Source organism: Artemia sp. Qi Xiang Cuo, chromosome 4 (genome assembly GCF_049724085.1).
Source record: "Artemia sp. Qi Xiang Cuo chromosome 4, ASM4972408v1, whole genome shotgun sequence".
Taxonomy (NCBI): domain Eukaryota; kingdom Metazoa; phylum Arthropoda; class Branchiopoda; order Anostraca; family Artemiidae; genus Artemia; species Artemia sp. Qi Xiang Cuo.
Window position 1 is genome coordinate 70,465,502 of NC_142797.1, and position 22,645 is coordinate 70,488,146.

At 35.5% G+C, this 22,645-nt stretch overlaps 1 protein-coding gene across 1 annotated transcript in view; it reads right to left on the minus strand.

Annotated features, from left to right (window-relative positions):
* Nop56 (Nop56 ribonucleoprotein) overlaps positions 1 to 22,645 on the minus strand; it is an 82,152-nt gene that overhangs the window by 32,428 nt on the left and 27,079 nt on the right. The window contains exons 2-3 of the mRNA XM_089088515.1: positions 18,902 to 19,106; positions 763 to 1,117 (exon numbers count right to left, since the gene is read on the minus strand). Of these exons, the coding sequence (XP_088944641.1) occupies positions 763 to 1,117; positions 18,902 to 19,106 (560 nt within the window). The remainder of the gene's footprint in view (positions 1 to 762; positions 1,118 to 18,901; positions 19,107 to 22,645) is intronic.

A 22,645-nucleotide genomic window follows, 5' to 3' on the forward strand; every position in this document is an offset into this window, starting at 1 on the left:
TACAATCCTATGAAGTCGGAATTTAGAACAACCAATTTACACTAAATGCAGCCATCTAAGATCTCAATCCCAAAATTTAAATGAAATAAAAAAATAATACTTTTCCATTCTTAAAATACCTCTACACAGAATGAGGGAGGGAACGACTCTGTCCAGAAACATGGAAAGTTGGCTGAAATTGCACTTTTTTTATTTTTGAATTTATTGTCCCTTGCCGTATAAAAAGCTCCGAGGGTCCATAACAATTTTAGCTGAATCCTTAAACCATTAACTTTTTTTTATGTATATTCTATATCATAAGCAAGATTTAATATTGTCAATAAATTAAAAAGGGTTCAAAAATAAACTCAACAATTATGGTTCCCTATTGAGCACTATACACAGGAAAGAAACACACAGATTCAATCTTTAGAAAGAATAGGGACTGTCAAAGGATTTTCCTTGGGGTAGTTTGAACGAATGTTGCCCCCCTCCCACTATGTGCAACCTTGATTTACAGGACGAAACTGATTGACATTTTAGAACTTTTTCAATTGATGTTCCAAAGGAATGATGTCAAGACTTCCAAATAAAACCTATTTATTTAGAAAGCGCAAGAGAGAGAGAGAGAGAGAGAGAGAGAGAGAGAGAGAGAGAGAGAGAGAGAGAGAGAGAGAGAGAGAGAGAGAGAGAGAGAGAGAGAGAGAGAGAGAGAGAGATGATTACCCCAAAGCTCAATAGCACCCTAATTATAAAACAAATATAATTCATACACGAACTTACCTAATCCTCATGGCAAATGTGTTGATATCTTTATCCAGTTGATCTAATAGGGCAATTGACTGTATAATCATATTGTCTGCCCTGTGGACATTAAACTTCACTTTAGCACGTGAATAACTATGGCCCAGACCAAGCTGAGCAACAGAAGCTGATTGTGGAGTAAATCCTTTGATCATAGAAGCAAAATGACACCTAATACCTCTTACGACTTCTGGGACAACCCCTGTGTGCTGGCAATTGATGTTCACCATTTCATTAATTGCTGCACCAAGCTTAGGCTCAATAACACCAAGGACTACATCATCCTTTGGTAAATTTGTCTCAAGAAACAAGCGGAGATCGTCTGTCAGGACACCTATAATTATATGATTAAATATTTAGGTACTTATGCATCAGCTGGTACCCACGCGAGAATTGGATAATGCTAATGAAATAAAATATGATGAAAACAAATTGGGGCTATATATTTGCACATTAGGGGGGGGATAAAGCATAGCATATATTAAATACGTAACCTAATCTAACCTAGGTACCTTACCCCCCCCAAACCCCAAAAACCAATAGTCTAAATATTATAAACGCAATGCCAAACCATGGTTTGCAATCCAATTCTCTATTGACAGATACCCGTTTGACTAGTTTCCTATAGCACAATATTTATTAATTAAAACTGTGATTATTATTAATCATCTATTATTATTAAAGAATATAAACATAATGGCTATGGAAAGTACAGACATGAGAGGAAAAATAATAAACTGAGAGATATACTGTATTATAACTCTAGCTGACAGGTATATCAGTGAAAACTTTCCTATTAAATTAAGCATAACAACCAAGGTTACTAACCTTACATATTTCCTGCAGAAACTACATTAAGGATTCCTAATTTTGCTTTTAGATACACGTCAGTTTTCACTTTTAACAGCTGGTTATTTGAACAAAGCTTTTCAGAAATTCAGCATGAAAATCCTACAAATAAATCTACAAATATAAAATCTAGACTCCAGAGAAAACAATGAGTTGCTTATAGAAACAATAAACATAGATGGATACTTTTCATAACAAAATGATGGCGGCCTTAATACCGAATTTGTTAATTGAATATGTTTACGACTGAAAATATGATGGACTTTGAAACTAATAAACAGGCATGCAGTGCCAGTAAACATGCATCCATCAAAAAGTAATGGCTGACCTGAATAAAAATCCAAACTGTTACATGGAAACTGCTGCTAGCCTTGGAATTGAGAAGGAACTACGGCTTGAGATTTCTGAACTAAGAACGGAAATTTCGCAGGCTAATGACTCAATTAGTGATCTTGTTAAGCAAAATATAGCGACGGAGCTCGGTAAGGTCAAACTCTCACAAGATGCCCTTGAGAAAATAACACAAACTGTTTATTCATCCATTATATGGGAACTTAAAAGTAGCCACGAAAAATTGGTGGACGGAATCGCAGCAACGGAATCAATTTGGACAAGTGTTCAAAGATTTCGAAGTGTTCAAGATTTGAGTAAGAAGTGTCCATTACTTTAATCCTAATTCATCACTCTCTAGTGTCAATAACTATTTATCATTATACTTATAATATATATGTTATATATATATATATATATATATATATATATATATATATATATATATATATATATATATATATATATATATATATATATATATATATATGTAATGCTTTGATTATATGATTACGTTTGCTAATTATTCCTGTTGGTTTGTTATTAATATTCTTAGGTTTAGTGAGAAATGTTTGATTGATAGTTCATTATTTTTTTTATGTACTTGTACCACATACTTACTAATAGTTTAAGTTCTACTATTTTCTATTATTAAGTTCTCCATTCTATATTCTAATAGTGTATCGTTTTTACTACTGAACAAAACAATTACAGTAGTTGCAAAGGCATATGTATTAATTTTTTACAGAGGTAGGTGGGGAGGTTAAGATTTTTAAAATATTATGTTTTACCAATGCTATAATGAAGAGAATTCCACTCTCTGGATCAATGTGGATATATGTAAACAATAAATACAACATTGCTTTTTTTTTGCTTGTGCTATATACTGACTATTCAAATTAGTAAGTGATACTTTCTTTCCTACGACTGAGTAATGTTAAGGTATCTGCAAAAGCAACTACAAAAATTAGTCAATTGAAGGGAGAAGGCAAACAAGACACTTTTGGGGGGAGCTAAGACTTTAAAATTGTTTTCATTTGATAATGGGCAAAGGGTACCTCTTTCTCTTAATCAATGTGGATAATTATATGGATAGGATAGTGTGATATAGACATGCTTTTATACAGCCATAAATGACAGCTTCAACTAGAAAGAATCTTGAAAAGGTATTGGAAATCAACCAAATAAATGCTGCAGATGTAACAGAAGCACAGTTCCACAAACTGGGGCCATCGTTTTGTCAAATTATTTCCTGTTTATTAAGCTATGTCCCAAATGACCCACTTGAAAAAAGATGGTGGTTTCCCCAGATGACCCACTTGAAAAAAGATGGTGGTATTCAGCAGCGCCAATTGAGCAGGGGTGGCATCTGCTCCCATACTAGATTTTAAAAATGACCATTGAATTTTTACAGAAAAAATGGCCTTTTTGGAAGATTTTCATTGAAAAAATGAAAACAACAGCAAAATCCCCCCCCCCTCTCCCCAGATTTATACAAATTAATTTTTGCTGCATCCCTCTATATCTCTGGGATTCAAATTCCTGTCAATCTACAAAAAACACTTGTCATGTCAATCACAATCAATCAGTTGGGAAGAATTCTCTCCAAGGCCCCCTCCTATTTTGTGATTCGAATTATTTAGCAACCTTACTAACAATTGGATGGAAATGTATGATGACACAGAAGCCATAGAAACCTGTTACCAAAACGTAATGGGCAACCATCAATCAATCAACTGTAGTCAATCGAGGCATGCGTCCTGAAAATCAGATCATTGGCCCCTCTTCTTTCTGAGTTGGGTTGACAATGTATCCCAATCTTTGAATATTTCTTCTTCTTCTTCTTCTTCTATTTCACAACAGGTGGGCTTTTCAGTTGATGCTATTTAGCCCTTTTCCTTTTGCTTCACTCTGTGGGCTACAGAGCTACTGGCTTGGTTGTCTCTTATTTATTAGATATTCTCAGATATCTTTCAGTAGATCTTTCGACTCAAGGAGTTCAAATATAAGATGATAGATATCAATTTCTCTGCTCTGTGTGCAGGTATAGTCAGCTAGGCTCTTGGCTGTTAGTGAGATTTTGTGGTGTTTGAAGCACTTTAACAGTTTACAATGCAAGGAATGCTGTGCAGACGTCAGCATATCAGAGGCAACGCTGTAGCGTTGCCTATAGTAAAGGCCAGACGGCTCCAATGTTTTATTATTATTATTTTTTTTTTCAGAGGCACTTCATATGGAAGGGTTCGTCGTAGAAGCTTCAAAGGGGGCTCATTCAATTGGAAATTGAGAGTTCTAGTGCCCTTTCTTATAGCCAAAAGTGATCTGAGGTTAACTAGCCCCCCCACACCCACCATTCCGCCAAAAACATCCATAAAAAATTTTGAGACAGGTATTTTCTTCTGCGTAGTTGATTTCTAAACAGAAAATATGTTTTTAAGGAGGACGTTCCACCCCAACCCTCATGACAAGGGTTTTAAGTTATACCCTGGGGGCATATAAGGTTTTTATAGAAGGCGTGGTCCTAGAAACTTCAAAAAAGGCTCATTCGATTGAAAATTCAAAAAGATACTGCCCTTTTTAATAGTCGAAAGTGATTTGAGGGCAACTAGCCCCCCCCCACGCCCATGATTCCCCAAAAAACCTGCAATCATACTTTTGAGATAGCCATATTGTTCAGCGTAGTTGATTTCCAAATAGAAAATATATTTTTTAGAAGGACACTCCCCCACTACCGTAAGGGCAAGGGTTTTATGTTATGGCCTGGGGGTATATATGTTGTTTTTAGAAGGCCCAGTCGTAGAAACTTCAAAACAGGCTCATTCATTTAGAAATTAAAGGGCTAGGTCCCTTTTTAATAGTCAAAAATGTTTGTAGGGTAACTAGCTCACCCCCCCCCCACGCCCATCATTTCTCCAAACACATCCAATGAAAATTTTGAGATAACCATTTTGATCAGCGTAGGTGATTTCCAGATAGAAAATATACTTTTGAGGATGATACTCCCCCAAAAACCCTCAGGGCAAGGGTTTTAAGTTATACCCCGGGGGCATATAAGGTTATTATAGAAGGCGTTGTCTTAGAAACTTCAATAAAGGCTCATTAGATTGGAAATTCAAAAAGCTAGTGCCCTTTTCAATAGTCGAAAGTGATTGTAGGGCAACTAGCCCCCCACGCCCATTATTCCCCCAAACGCATCCAATCAAAATTTTGAGATAGCCATTTTGTTCAGCGTAGTTGATTTCCAGATAGAATATACGTTTTTGACGAGGACACTCCCCTAGAACCTCCAGGGCAAGGGTTTTAAGATATGCCCTTGGGGCATATAAGGTTTTTTTATAGAAGGTGTTGTCGTAGAAACTTCAAAAAGGCTCATTCGATTGGAAATTCAAAGGTTGATTTCCAGATAGAAAATATACTTTTGAGGAGGATACTCCCCAACAACCCTCAGGGCAAGGGTTTTAAGTTATGCCCTTGGGGCATATAAGGTTTTTATAGAAGGCGTTGTAGTATAAACTTCAAAACAGGCTCATTCGATTGGAAATTAAAGATCTAGTGCCCTTTTAAATAGTCGAAAGTGATTGGTTTGTAACTAGCCCCCTCCCCCCCCCCCCACGCCTATCATTCCCCCAAACACATCCAATCAAAATTTTCAGATAGCCATTTTGTTCAGCGTAGTTTATTTCCAGATATAAAATATATTTTTGAGGTGGAAACTCCGCCACAACCTTCAGGGCAAGGGTTATAAGTTATGCCCTGGGGACATATAAGGTTTTTTAAAGAAGGCGTTGTCGTAGAAACTTCAAAACAGGCTCATTCGATTGGAAATTAAAGGGCTAGTGCCCTTTTTAATAGACGAAAATGATCGGAAGGCAACTAGCCCCCCCCCCACGTCCATCATTCCCCCAAATACATTCAATCAAAATTTTGAGATAGCCATTTTGTTCAGCGCAGTTGATTTCCTGATAGAAAATATATTTTGAGGAGAATACTCCCTCACAACCCTCAGGGCAAGGGTTTTAAGTTATGCCCTGGGGGCATATAAGGTTTTTATTGAAGGCGTTGTCGTAGAAACTTAAAAACAGGCTCATTCGATTGGAAATTCAAAGGGCTAGTGCCCTTTTTAATAGTCGAAAGTGATTGGAGGGCAACTAGCCCCCCCCCCCACGCCCATCATTCCCCCAAACACATCCAATCAAAATTTTGAGATAGCCATTTTGTTCAGCGTAGTTGATTTCCAGATAGAAAATATATTTTTGAGGAGGATACTCTCCCACAACCCTCAGGGTAAGGGTTTTAAGTTATGCCCTGGGGGCATATGAGGTTTTTTATAGAAGGCGTTGTCGTAGAAACTTCAGAACAGGCTCATTCAATTGGAAATTAAAGGGCTAGTGCCCTTTTTAATAGTCAAAAGTGATTGGAGTATAACTAGCCCCCCTCCCCCCCTCCACACCGATCATTTCTCCAAACACATCCAATCAAAATTTTGAGATAGCCATTTTGTTCAGCGTAGTGGATTTCCAGATAGAAAATATATTTTTGAGGAGGACACTCCCCCACAACCCTCAGGGCAAGGGTTTTAAATTATGCCCTGGGGGCATATAAGGTTTTTATAGAAGGCGTTGTCGTACAAACTTCAAAACAGGCTCATTCGATTGAAAATTAAAGGGCTAGTGCGGTTTTTAATAGTCGAAAGTGATTGGAGTGCAACAAGCTCCCCCCCCCCCCCGACGCCCATCATTTCCCCAAAAACATCCAAAAAAAATTTTCAGATAGCCATTTTGTTCAGCGTAGTTGATTCCCAGATAGAGACTATATTTTTAAGGACGAAAATCCCCTATAACCCACAGGGCCAGTGTTTTAAGTTATGCCCTGGGGACAGATAAGGTTTTTGTAGAAGGCGTTGTCGGAGAAACTTCATAACAAGCACAGTCGATTGGAAATTAAAGGGCTAGTGCCCTTTTTAATAGTCGAAAGTGATTTGAGGGCAACTAGCCCCCCCCCCCCACGCCCATCAGACCCCCAAACACATCCAATCAAAATTTTGAGATACCCATTTTGTTCAGCATAGTTGATTTCCAGATAGAAAATATGTTTTTGAGGAGGAAACTCTCCCACAACCCTCAGGGCAAGGGTTTTAAGTTATGCCCTGGGGGCATATAAGGTTTATATAGAAGGTGTTGACGTAGAAACCTCAAAACAGGCTCATTCGATTGGAAATTAAAGGGCTAGTGCCCTTTTTAATAGTCAAAAGTGATTAGAGTGTAAGTAGCCAACCCCCCCTCCCCCCCACACCCATCATTTCCCTAAACACATCCAATCAAAATTTTGAGATAGCCATTTTGTTCAGCGTAGTTGATTTCCAGATAGAAAATATGTTTTTGACGAGGACACTCCCCACAACCCTCAGAGCAAGGGTTTTAAGTTATGCACTGGGGGTATATAAGGTTTTTATAGAAGGCTTTGTCGTAGAAACTTCAAAACAGGCTCATTCAATTGGAAATTAAAGGGCTAGTGCCCTTTTTAATAGTCAAAAGTGATTGGAGTGCAACTAGCCCCCCCCCCCGACGCCCATCATTTCCCCAAACACATCCAATCAAAATTTTTGAGATAGCCATTTTGTTCAGCGTAGTTGATTTCCAGATAGAAAATACGTTTTTGAGGAGGACACTCCCCCACAACCTTCAGGGCAAAGTTTTTAAGATATGACCTGGGGCATATAAGGTCTTTATGGAAGGCGTTGTCGTAGAAACTTTAAAAAAGGCTCATTCAATTGGAAATTCAAAGGGATAGTGCCGTTTTCAATAGTAAAAAGTGATTTGAGGGCAACTAACCCCCCTCTCACGCCCACCTTTTCCCCAAACTCATCCAATCAAAATTTTAGACAGCCATTTTATTAAACGTAGTTTTAAATTCTGGAAATTATGTCTTTGAGGATGACAAATCCCCCACAGCCCTCAGGGCAAGAGTTGTAATTTAAGGATTCTCCGAATCCTTCCCATTATTTCTTATGGAAGGGATGCTTGTATAAACTTAGGAGATGTCTCATTTGACTGAAAACTGAAAGTTCTTGTTCACTTTTTAAGAGTCAAAAGAGTTTGGAGGGTAAATAGCCCCCCCCCTCCTACACGCCCTAAAAGCATAAAAATTTTGAGATAGACATTTTGTTAAAATAGTTCAAAGTTCTGATAACAAAAACTCCGGTGTCGACACAGCCCTACCAGGGCCCGGGGGTGGGCGTTGTAAGTTATGCCCTGGGGCATAACTTATTAAAGAGGGTTTATAACTTATGGGAAGGGGTTTTGTATGGGAAGAACACATAGGAAATCTATTATAATTATCCAATTATAAGGTTAAAATACATACTCTGAGATATATGAAAAATTGCCTTGGCACACAAAATACTATTAAGGTCAATTCAAAACAGTCGTGATCCCTTTGTGTCAGCAATTGAAATAGTCTAAACCCCCTTATTGGGGCTATTTTCCAATCCATTCATTGTTGTCAATCGCTGTCCACAAGTTATGCAAGCTGTTTATTGTTCATATATAAGGTTTTTATCAAAGAGGTAATCGTACAGACTTTGAAAAAAGCCTCATTCGATTTAAACCGAAATTTCTAGATCCGTTTTTTAAAGTCAAGAATTATCGGACAGTAAGCATTCCCCCCATGCCACAAAAACTTAAAATTTTTTGCAATCAATAACGAACAAAAATTAATTAAAAAAAACTTTCCGAAAAATAAGTTTTTCAAAGAAAAGTAAAGGCCATTTTAAACTTAAGCTCAGGAGATACAAATACTTGTTAAAATTCAAGCTCAAAACGACCAGAAATTACTACTAAAGAATAAATGAAACCCAAAACGAACAGAAATTAAATAAACAATCATAGCAAAAAACATACAACAAGTAATAATATAAATGAATAAATAGATCATAAAGTGAGTAATGCTTAGATTGAATATGAAAATCAAGCTTAAAACGAAAACAAATATTTTGATATTAAAGTATAAATGAAACTTAAAACGAACAGAAATTAAATAACAATCAATTCGAACAAACATATAGTATATATTAATGTAAATGAATAACTAAATCTTAAAACGAGTGAAACTTAAATTGACTATACAAAGCCAGTTTGGATCGAATAAGAATAACTACAAATATGAGTTTGGTTATTGCTTCAATGCAAAAGCCTAAATCCATCCGCGTTATTGGCGGCGCATTAAAAACGAATTATATTACAAATGTTTTCTATTGTACTTAAAAATTAAAATAAGTGTTTCAACTACAGTAAAATTCTGAAATAATAAGCTTTCATCAATTAATATCATTATGCATCAAACATTCAGTTTAATTTAATAGTTCTTTTCAAGATTAGTCAAGACAAATATAATTTCACTACAAACAAAATTTGGATACTGCCCCCTTCTCTAACTGTAAAAACCTAAAGCCTTCTGCGTTATTGGTGCTTCACTGAAAACGAATTACTCGTATATTATAAATTTATTATTTTCCAGTTCTTACAGCATTGAAAATGAAAATAAAATTACAGTGAAAAAAAAATCTTGAACTGATGGATCTTTCAACAATTAATATCATTATATATCTAATATTAAATTTGATTTTGTTTATACTTTCCAAGACTGTTCAAGACTCATATAGTTTTGCCATTTTTTTTAATTCTGCCATTTTTTCTAACTAATCGTGTTGGTTTGTTATGAAAACATTCTATGGCTTCTAGGCATTTCTATTTGAGCGGAAAACTGCACCTCAAACTTTGTGGAACGTGCATTTTCTTGCATGAAACACCAAAATATAACAAAATGTCAAGTTTCGGAGTGTTCCACCACTCCCAAGCAAGTGCCATTGGTATTTTTCAATCCGCATGGTCAATTTAGGGGGTGGAGGGTAGGCTAATTCTCGTAGCAGCCCCATTCCGTCGTGGTATGGTTCACATTTTCAACACCTGGCGTCAGGACTATCATATAATCTACCAAGCATATAACTACCCCAAATCAGTATCAATAAATAAATGAAACCCAAAACGAACAAAAATTAAAATAAATATTAGAGTCAAACCCAAAACGAGCATAAATTAATATGAGTAGGGTTCAAAACCCCTATGCTTTCTAAAAGCCAGAATATAATTTGTACTTAACTGAAAAACAAATTCAAATGAGTTAACTGAAAAAAAAACTAGTATTTTCAACTTGATATAAATATTTTGATATTTATTCCCTAAAATCTTAATTAATAAAAAAATTTTTTTCATTATAATGGCAATGACGCAGTAGGTCTCAAGCTTCTGCAGTGAGAAGATACCCAAACTCTTGTTTGTAGTTATTTTTATTCGATTCAAACTTGATTTGCATATTCAGTTTAAGTTTCACTCGTTTTAAGATTTATTTATTCATTTATATTAATATATATTGTATGTTTGTTCGCATTGATTGTTTATTTAATTTCTGTTCTTTTTAAGTTTCATTTATACTTTAATAGCAAAATATTTGTTTTCGTTTTAAGCTTGATTTTCATATTCAATCTAAACATTACTCGCTTTAAGATCTATTTATTAATTTATATTATTACTTGTTGTATGTTTTTTGCTATGATTGTTTATTGAATTTCTGTTCGTTTTGGGTTTCATTTATTCTTTAATAGTAATTTATGGTCGTTTTGAGTTTGAAATTTAATACGTATTTGTATCTCCTGAGCTTAAGTTTAAAATGGCCTTTACTTTTCTTTGAAAAACTTATTTTTCGGAAAGTTTTTTTTAATTAATTACATTCAAATAGGCAGTGGTCAATTGTTTCATTATTCCTAATACAATACCTGCGAAGAGGGGACAGGAGAACTGAAGCAATTGAATTAGGAAACTGATACGAGAATGCAAGAAAATGTAGTTCATTTGTACCAAAATAAATTCTACGATAAATTTTAGAAAAGTATTTATTGGGAAAGGGGGAAAGAGTAGAAGTTTTCTTATTGAACATAATAACTGATATTCTCCATCGGTAAATATCTCTAATGGTGATTGGTCTCCCACTTGGCTGGTCAATATTTATAGCATTTTTTGCTATTTCATCAACCTGATGATTTCCACTTATACCAGAGTGGCTGGGAATGTGCTGAAAATAAGTTCTTATGCCACTTGAAGCAAGATTATCTATAATACTGAGACAATGATAAGTGTCAATGTCCAACTTATATTGAGGAGCTGAGGCCAGCAACTCAAGGCTTGATAAAGAGTCGGAATATACAATAATATTATTTGAATTTGCAATCAAAGGTTTATTTTCCTTAAGATGTTCTAAAGCCATGAATTTGACATTTAACTCAGCAGACATTATAAATACGCTATTATATAAACTCTCTCCCAGTGCTATTTTCAGATGAGGACGGATAGCACTAGATGCGACGTCCTCATTCATTTTTTCCACATCGAACATGATTTGGAAGTGGTTTTATAGGTAATTGTATTAAATTCAGCAAATTTTTTCTGGACAAAAGCAATGAGGGTTAAATCTTTATTTCACTTTGAGAAATCAGTATTTATTATGGGAATTGACCCATTCCATGGAGGGGATTGGGGGAAAGTAGGTGCAATAGACTTTGCCGGTACGGGGAACTTCTTCTGAATATTGGCATATTCATCTGCAATGCCTCTATACATGGCTGGAGTTCCTAACCAATTATGTAGAGTGTGTGAGCTATTTGATTCAATTTTTGTAAGACGTTTTATCAAGAGAAAGCTACGTCTCACCCTTTTTGTTGTTAATTCACTCTCCATAAGCAGAAACTTGATACTTGTGGGTTTTTTAAAACCAAATATGTCGTGTATTATATACTTTTGTATTTTTTAAATTTTTTGCCTCCCTACCTTTGCACATACACAATGTATGATGAGCCCGATGTCATGGTGGGGTCGAGTGTGTAATTTATGAAGATCGAGTAAGGTTGTCTCCACACAGCCCCAGGGCGTGAAAAGAAGTGTGGAGGTGGAAATTGAGTTTTTGGTCAAGCATGAGACCAAGGTAATGATTAGGGTTGTTTATTAAATGGTTTGTTCAATTTGGAGTTGGTCTTACAATCTTATGGTTCGCATTTAAAGGAACTGAATTATTTTGGACTTGCTAGGTGTAATGAATAAATCTGATCGTTTTGAGAATTTTTCCAATTGGAAGTGACTTTTGCAGATTTGACTGTGCTATCTCGAAGGTGTTGCCAGATGACCATAGCACCAGATCGTCAGCATATTGTAGATTCGTGTGGGGGAGGTTCATGTCCCAGAGATATAGGGCAAAGAGGAGGCAACTGAGGACTGCTCCCTGAGGTAGGCCTTTGGTTATTGTCTTTTGGGGTGAAGAGGCTGAACCAACACAAACAATGAAACTTCGCACTTCTATAAAGGATTTTATAAAAGATACTAGCGTGGGGGGAAGTCCAAGGTTTGCAAGTTTGTTTAAAAGAATTTGGTGGTTCAAATCGTCATATGCCCCTTCAAAATCTAGGAAAGTTGCAACTAGGATATTATTTTTTGAGAATGATTCATTTATTGCATTTGTTAGCAAAATGAAAGCATCTGTTGAGGAGTGGTGTTTCCTGAATCGAGTTTGAGTGTGAGGGATCATATTATTTTTTTTTCAACAAACCAGAGGAGTCGGTAATAGATCATTTTCTCCATTATTTTCCCCATCACAGGAGTAATCATTATGGGCCTATAGGACTCAGGGTTATCTTCGGGTTTATTTTTCTTTAGGATTGGTAGAAGGGACGAACATTTCCATATACTGGGGGACATAGAAGATGCCAAACCGTGACTATAACACTTTATCAGTTCCTGTTTGCATGAAAGGGTGAGTTTCTTTATCCATATAGGCTGCATACTGTCATAGCTGCGTCTAGTTTTAGTTCTAACATGATGTTTTTCATTATTCGTTTCCTGGATTGAAAATGGACTAGTTATATACTCGGATCCTGGGCGTGGTTGGTAACTTGAGTTCATAGGAATTGGGGACATTTTGCTTCGATTATTTGATGTTAGTTTATTAACAAAAAGAGTGGCAAATAGCTTAGCTTTTTCATTATCATTATCATAATGAGTATTATTATGTATAAGCTCATACAGGAGTGGGTTGGGAGAAGTCTTTTTCCCACAGATATGGCTTATGAATTTGTGTATAATTGGCTCTTGTGTTTCTCTGAAGAGATTATTTGCAAAATTATTCCGGTAGTTATATTTAGCATCTATTATAGTCCTTTTTAGATTAGATTCTGCTTGTAATTTTTTTAAATACGCAGTAGGTGATGGTTTTTTTTATGAATGCTCTCCTAGCTGCCTTTTTTGTTCTCAATTTATGTGAGCACTAATTTCTCCACCATGCTTTAGGAATGTGATTAGGGAAGGTTTTCTCGGGTGTTGTCCTGGGGATAGTATGATTAGCTGTATTTATTAGTAAAGATGCCAAGACTTCAGGATGTGTGTCAACTGTTGTGTTTGAAATGCATGAATTTTGGGTGAAACTTGTAATTTCATCATTTAGCTTATTTTGGAACATAGACCAATTTGCTTTAGTGTTGATATATTTGGAGGTATGTGATAGAGTTTCAGCAGGTTCATTTAGGGAGCAAACTATAGCAAAGTGGTCAGTACATAGACTATCAATTTTATTTATATAAACTTTATTCAAAATGTTTAATGACACAATTTGTAGATCAATTGTGGAGAATCTGCCACTTTTGGGGTTGAAATATGTATTCAGGTTTGGAGGGGTAGCAACAGCTAATTCAGTATTATTTGAAGTCATATGCTCAATCAATTTACCAGCTTTATTTGCTGGTTTATTCCCCCACAAAAGGCTGTGGGCATTGAGATCTCCACAAATAATGATATTTTTTAACATATTAGAATTATTTGTATATTTCAAGAAATCCATGGCATCTGTAGTTTGGCCATTAGGGTTATAAAAGCTTATTATGTAGGTTTTTGTATTATTCAGCAAAACACTGATACCTATTGCATAAACATAATTTGCAAAATCCGGAAAATTGATGCCACAGAATTTTATATTATTTTTAACTATTAAAGCTACACCACCTCCTTTTCTCTCTGATGATCTATCCTTTCACGGGATAGTGTATCCCAGAGACTTAATTTGTTGATTTTGGGTTAAATGAGTTTCCTGGAGGCAAGCAATATTAATGGAATTATTATTCATAAAAGATATTAGTTCATTTAGCTTATTTTCTGTGAGTGATCTTACGTTCCACTGGAGTATTGATATGTGTTGTCTTGTTGATTTATTTTTCATATGACTGTGTATCAGTGTTCAGCTTTGTTAAAAGTAAAGCAAGATCTTTTTTTGCTTGAATGAGCATATCATCAAGGATGTAGATTTTGGCCAATTCTGCAATGATTTTTGTTTTCTGTAGTTGATGTATGTTCATGGCCTGAACTGCATTACAGTTTAGAATGAATAAGCATATATTTGGGAATTGCATGTTTGGTTGTGCATCCTGTTTGTCAGTTAAGGGAAAAATTCCTGGCAGTGTTTCTGGTTTGTTTCTTCTTGGGAGGGGGGGGGGGGGCAGGCGGACCACATCTCACAAGACAAGGAGGCTTGTTTACTTGGTGATTCCTTCTGTTAGGGATGTGAGCTAGGGGGCTTAGAGGATGGTGTTTTATACGGGGTACTTGATACATTGGGGGCGTTTGACTTGGGGGTTTTGTTTGGTTTCATTACGGGCTTTATTTGGTATTGTTGGGCAGCATTTGCTTCCATTGCTGCAAAGGTGTATGGAATGGCCTTCTCTGTTGCTATTTGGTGTTAATGATCTTTTCTTATCTGCAGGGCATGATAATTTGCGTGTAGATTCCTGTAGGCCTTTGCAATTGATACACATAAGCTAAGTGTTACTGCAATTGGCCAACTCTTTGGGATGGATTGGTTTATAATCGCTATACATCCTGAGACACTCAATGCATTTGTTTGTTGTGTACTCCGGCTTGAAGCACTTTTGACGCTGGATTGGCTTTGGTTTCTATTCCTTGTGTGATTTCATTTGCCCAAATAGGAATAACTTTTCTGGGATGTTAATATTTTCCTTCAGTGTAAATAAGAAGGATCTGCTTGTTTTTAAGCCATTAGAGTTAGGTTTACCAAGTTGGGTAACATTTTCAACTGGGATTTTGTTTACAGCCCTATCTGAGAGCCCTTCTTTTAACTCCTGAATGGGTATTTCTGGGGGAACATTATAAACTACTATTTTTGTTGGGGATTGTTTTGGGTTCCATTTAGATGCAGTGAGCTTGACCAGCCAAGATAGGTATCAATTTCACTGGTATTTGGGGTGGAATCTGGGGGCACATTTTTTTGGAGGACTTCTAAGCATTGTCTATTGGAATAAGCTTTAAACTAAAACAAGAAAAGATATTACAATGATAACAGACCTTCTGCACTCTACTGAGGGGAAATTTTCACCATCCACAAAAGAAACACCACAGTATGGCCCTGAGGGAGGATTTGAGCACGATTGGTTCGGTACAACTACTGATTAATTGAGATAATAATTCACAAGAAATTTATTTTAAATTTCTTAAAATGTTGCTGCTGGGGGGCAACATTTCTTAAAATGTTGCTTATTTTAAATGTTGCTGCATGTTATTGTAAAAATTTTGGTGTATGCTCTTCTTCTTCATAAACATTTCTACCAGTATGGCATAGTGGTCTATTAGTAGGTGAGGGACTGTACTTATTTCTGAGTATCTAAATAGTTTATTTGGCATTAGTTGTAGGTCGATGGTGGAAAAAAAGGTTAGTTTTGCAGTCATAATAGGTATTCATACCATGTGGTGTAGCTATTGACATTTCTAGGGATTCATTTAAAAGGTTTTCTAAAAATTGGCCTGCCTTGTTGGTTTTCTTTCCTCCCCAAGTAGGGCTATGAGCATTGAAGTCTCCTGCTATTATTACTTTCTGATGAATCATCTTAGGTGCAATTTCTGTAAGGTATTCCTTAGCTTCCTGGTTACCATTGGGATTGTAAAAGGAGCCTATTGTTAGTGTTCCTCTATCTTTAATACTTATTTTTCCTCCAACTACATCAACCTCGTTAGGGTATTCCTTTGGTATTATGAAGTTGTGTTTAACATCTTTCCTTACAAGAATAACCACACCCCCTCCTTTCCTTCCTGATGATCTTTCTTTCCTGTAGAGCTCATATCCTTCTACCCATAATGTACTTTCTTGGTCAAGAAGGGTTTCCTGGAGATATATAACATGTGTATCTTCTACTTTGATTAATTTAAGAAACTTTCCACAAAATAAGTTTTTCAAAGAAAAGTAAAGCACTCCAATTTTTTCTGGCCTTGGGAAGGAATAGGGGTTTTGAGACCAACTTATGTTAATTTCTGCTCGTTTTGAGTTTGACTTGGTTAATTATTGTAATTTCTGTTCGTTTTGGGTTTCATTTATTTGTCGATGCTGATTTGGGGCAGTTTTACGCTTGGTAGATTACTTCATTTTATTTTTGCTCATTTTTTGTTTAAAGGAGTGCTTTACTTTTCTTTGAAAAACTTATTTTGTGGAAAAAGTTTTTTTTTAAATTAATTTCTGTTCGTTTTATATTGACATAGTCTTTTCAGAAAAAAAGAAAATAATACTTTAATTCTTTTCGTTTTTTAACACTTTATAGTTTGGCCTGCTATATGTATGCTGGAGAAAAATTTTCAGCAATTTTTAACAACATACACCCTTTTAAAAACCTGGACACAAATAGTACTGTTTAATTTAGTTTCATACCTCGTATGGTTGACCTCAAATGGAAAACTTGACACCATTCGCAAAAAAATTACTTTCTTTGATAGCTTGGGTACCCTTACGCTATTTTGATTTGGTTAAACTTTAAGAGCAGAAATGGGAGGGTGGGCGTGGGAGGGTGGGAGTGGAAGGGGGATTAGTTGCCCTTAAATCACTTTCGACTATTAAAAAGGGCACTAGCCTTTCCAATTTCCAATCGAATAAGTCCTTTTCGAAGTTTCTACAACAGCTCCTTCAATGCGAAGTGCCTGGGTATGGAGAAAAAACCAAAAACACATTGTGCCCACATCGTTCTTTACTTAGGCGGTGCTAGCGCGCTGCCTATGATATGCATAAACAGCTGGTCTAGCTTCTCTTTTGATAGTGAGCGTGTGTTCCATTGGAGGATCTTTAGTGTTGCATCCTCAACGGAGGATCCATATAAGCATCCTCAATGACAATCATCTGATTCCTCAGACTTATGGACAAGTCAATTGCTGTAAATTAAATACAGAACCAAAGCGTTTTCTCAAATCATTATGCCTTTTTATTACTTCTGTTTCTTCTTGAACTTACCTAGGCATTGCACTATCTCCTAATATAAAGTGAAATATCCATACTAACAGCATCATTCTCAAAGCTAACGATTTTGTTTTCCTCCTTAAGCTTCTTGATAAACTAGGCGCCCCCTTCTCACTCTTTAAAGATTTATACCTCCTTTGTTCGAATATGCTTGCTCATTTCAGAATGATTGGCATTACACAGGAGGAGTAGAATAAAATTTATTCCATCTAAACATGAACCCTGTCAATAGATTTAAAGAGTTGGAAGTCCCATAAACTCTGCCCAGATAATCATCCAGTCATAAATAGTCCATACTGTCTGCCCAAATAAAAAAAAAATTATATTAATAATAGTAAAAAAAAAACAAAAAAAAAAAATCAGAATTGGGAATATGAACTATCGACAATTCTAGATTAGAAAGCAGAGTATGACTTTTTTAAATCATTATTACTCAGGTTCATGCATAAAGATTTAATTTTAAACATTGGAATTTCAGTGGGAGTTTACTGGAAAAAACTCTAGCTTAACTTTTTATTATTATCAATAATTAAGCCAAAAATGATAGCTTCCATTAATCTGCATATTAATATTATCAGTTTTTTGTTACTACAAATTACCATTTAAAAAAATGGGATTGAATACCATTTCCATTCTATGCTATTACAAAAAAAATGGTATATCTTCCAATACACATGAATTGAGTCTACAGAAAAAAGCATTACACTAGTACATCAAGGTTTTACTGCATGTAGCAGTTTAGCTAGGTGTGTACAAAAAGGTGCTAACATCACCTGGCAAAATTAGAAAATATTCCACAATCTCAACATATGCCATTTTAATCCTAATGTTGCTGATAATGGAATAATTCATGGACTGGCTTCTCAATATATTTTCTTTCTTGGCATTATATTAAACAGCAACCTTATGTTTGAGTAATATGCTAAACTTGAACATCTAGAACATTAGGCATACTTGAAAGTCAAAGCATATTTTTAGAGGAGAAATTCGAAAAAAAAATTTATTCATTGATTCAACAGTTTCTGTAGCTACTTTTTTTTACATAAACTGAACCACATTCTTTGCAAGGATATGCAGCAGAGTGAAGGGACTAAGGGATTAAGGTCCACAAGTTTCTTTACACCTTTGAATATGGACAAATCAGTTGCTCTATACAAAATAGTGAATTAGAATGCTTGTTTTCAAGTTTAGCCCCCATCTGCCTCTTCAAAAAAGAAATACCCTGGTCCTGCTGTGGAAAAAGTGGGGTAGCTTAGTAGCAATGCTACTTGGCAGTTTCCATGGCCTAGTGAAATTTGTTGAGAGATTTGGCAGCTTTCGGAATTCTGTTGAATTATGCTACTGGCAGCTTTGGAACTTTTTTCATACCTGCCCTGGTCCTATACGCTCTCTTCTCTTTAAAAAAAAGTCAATATTAAAATTTGTCTTGGTTCTAATAATTTATCTGAATCAAAAGCCTTGTCAAAGTCTTAGAATGTAAAAACATATTGTGCAGCACCAACATGAGCATTTCAATTTTCAACATTTTTTTTTCCTTTATCTAATGATCAAATAACCCTACCTTCTGAGACAGCATTCATATTTTCCAATGCATGTGCAGCTGATTTGAAAGGGCTAAAACCCATAAGTTTCACTACACTGTTGAATCTGGACAAATCAGTAACTGACTGTTCCACTTGGGGAAGGAATGCACCAGCCTCTTCAAACTCACGAACTTTGAACAGAGCATATCCAGCTGCATGCTCATAGAGCACATACAAGTTTGACTAAAAATGGAATATTGTCATTCCTTGTGTAAGCACAGTGGCATCAATTCACAAAAATATAGAGGGGGGGGGCAAGCCATTTATTCAAACTCAGGGGGAGATTTGTTTTTGTTTTTCAATTTATTCAAAAATTGGAAGTACCAAAAAAAAAGAGAATACCAAAAAACTGTTTTTAAAGAAAATGCCAAAAAGGGTATTTTATTAATATGGAGCAGGAGGGAAGCCAAGAAAACCAACACAATTCCCCCTTTGATTGACATGCTGATTAAACAGTCACTCCAGAACATAGTGTTAAAATGAAACAGCTAATATTTAAGAATACAAACAAAACATAAACACTTCAAGGAACAAAGAGAGCAAAAATTAAATCTGACGTTTTGAATAGGTTAAATAGAAACTTACATAACCATACATATCTTTGAAAATTTTGGAAAAAAACAAGCCCTTAACAAAATATCTTTTATGCAATTAGGCAGTTTTTGATAGTAGTGGGTGCTGAATAAAACTGAAACAGATGTGAAAAGTCAGAAAAAAGAGATTAAAAACATATGGCATTAAACAGCATTAGAAGTTTTTGTATTCCTTTGAAGTTAGAACTGTCTTCAGAAATCATCAGAAAGCCAATATTTGAATTTTTACACACAAAAAACGTTGTCAAATTTAACTAATTAGTTGCAACTATATATCTTCATGGTTAAACAAGGCAACACTGACAGAAATGTGACACTGCACTAGAAACTTCATACTTTTGAATGGACCAAACAAAAAGACTTAACAGACTTTTATGGTGTGAATTTCCTTAAATGGGTCTCAGGGATAATTTTCTTTATTCTTTATGTCCTTTGCATTTTACAATAAAATAAAAACATTTACGATTATGGATTATCTGAATTAAAAATGTAGGTAGAACATATAGTTCTTCTGATCCCTTACTGGAAGAGGGAGATGTTTCTAATATTCTACTTAATATTAACATCATAGATGTAGACAGTTGATATTAACTAACTTGATATTAACTCCCATTTGAAAAGTTGAAAAAGAGTGACCTAAAAATGAATTTACTATTCCCCCTAGCTGTGTCAAGGCACAGCCCCAGCTCACAAAAATGAAAAATTTCGTTTTTCATTATGCTGAGGTGCAGTTTCATTTTTTTCTATTGACTGAAGAATTCATTGTCAGATCTTTTACGACTTTCTTCAATCACATAGAAAAGTTAGTATTATTGAATCCTAGAGCACACGATCATTACCATATTTACATTTAATCACCAAAGTTGCTTTTTTCATAAACAGAACTGCTTATGAAATAAAATATGGCTACCAAAACCAAGTTTTTGAAAATTTGGAGACCAAGGTGGACTAGTATACCTGTTACCAGCATACTAAATTTTCAAATCAATGTCTTATTGGCATGCTACCTATGACCAGGGAATTGACATTTTACAACCTTGGTGCTTGCAGATGGCAGTTTACTATAAAAGTGAACCATTGAGAAATAGATGCACTGCTCAAATGAAGACAAGGGAAGTGTTTTGAGTCTCATACCTTTGCTCAATCCGTGATTTTTAAGGTTTTATATATTTCAAAACTTGACATTTTAAGCCTTAGATTTAGGAAAAAGCCTAAATATAGCTTTAAATCATGTTGAAACAATAGGGTTGCATTTTCAAAAACTACAGCCAATGAAAATGAGACTGAAACCAATGACTAAGGTAAATTACTTTTTGTAAAAATTTTGATAAATATAAACCTGCCATTTATGCAATCTTCAAAGCCCTAGAAATAAAGTAAGGGCAGATTGTAGCTTGACAGCACCTTCAATGGGTATATTTTAAAAGAAGCCCCTCAACTAGAACTTAACCTGAGATCTTAAAGTTAGAACGAAGTTTCTAAATCAAAAGACAGACTCTCATCACAAATATATTCAATCCAAGGCAAGTGTTGTGAAACAGAACAATTGTATTTAAATAAATCAGTTTGTTTAAATCTTTCCTTATGATTTTCTCTGACCCCATTTGGGAACAACCTGTCATTCTTCATCCATAGAACTTTTCCTATCACTCTCAACATTTCTCTCTTCGGGTTTGTAGTTCATTTTTAAATTCTAGTGCCAATTACTATGAACCCTTGTGTTTGAACTTGGTACTAAAACAGGTTCCAGATTTGAGAAACCTGGGTTTGAACACGATGGCTGAAAACAATTGATAGCAGACTCGTGTAGAACCCAGACTTCTGAAAACGACTGATGCAGAGCTGAGCCTTAACCCATGTTGGAACCTGGTGCCCGAAAACGCCGCTCAGGACTGGTACATCAAGCGAATTGAAAAAAGACAATGCATTCAAATGGAATAAATAACATTTACAAACAAGCTCTTAAAGCTAAGCTTGTCTTTTTGGCAGCCAGCCTAGAAGGTCTATCTGTAACAGGTTGAGTGGAATTGTTCACTGTTTTTTTTTTAATATAAATAGTTATTCATTTTTAATTAAATTTGTATATAAGGTGAATGTTCCCCCAAATCCCTATTTAAAGGAGTATTACTGTTTATTTTGATTATAATTTCAATTGCCTCCCAAACAGCCTGTTTTATGCCTAAATCATTACTAATAAGGGAGGTTTTTCAAAAACCATTTTATGGCTAGGATTATCAAAGATACGACTGCTTAAAGCAGAATCATAGGCAGCGCAATTGCGCTGTATTATTTATCTTTTCTTTTTTTTTTGGGGGGGGGGGAGGGGGTTAGAACAGGGCACTTTGTATCAAAGGAGTTGTTGTAGAAACTTTGAAAAGAGCTTATTCGATTGGAAATTGGAGTGGCTAGTGCCCTTTTTTTATAGTCAAAAGTGATTGGAAGGCAACTAATCCCCCTCTCACGCCCACCTTTTCCCCAAACACATCCAATCAAAATTTTAAGATAGCCATTTTGTTCAACGGAGTTGAAAGTTTTGAAAATTAGGCCTTTGAGGATGACAACCCCCCACAGCTCTCATGGAAAGGGATGTAAATTATGCCCTGGAAATTGGAGTGGCTAGTGCCCTTTTTAATAGTCAAAAGGGATTGGAAGGCAACTAAACCCCCTCTCACGCCCATCTTTTCCCCAAACACATCCAAACAATATTTTAAGATAGCCATTTTGTTCAACGTAGTTGGAAGTTCTGGAAATTAGGTCTTTGAGGATGACAACCCCCCACACCCCTCTGGGCAAGGGCTATAACCTATGCCCTGGGGGCAAATAAGGTTTTCATAGCAAGCATTGACACAGAAACTTCAAAAGGGGTTCATTCAATTGGAAACTGAAATGGCTAGTGCCCTTATTAATAGTCGAAAGTGATTGGAAGGCAACTAACACCCCTTCCACATCCACCATTTATCCAAACACATCCAATCAAAATTTAGAGATAGCCATTTTTTTCAAAGTAGTTTTAAACTCTGGAAATTAGATCTTTGAGGGTGATAAACCCCTCACAGCCCTCAGAGAAAGTTTTATAAGCTATACCCTGGGGGCATATAAGGTTTTTATTGAAAGCTTTGTTGTAGAAAC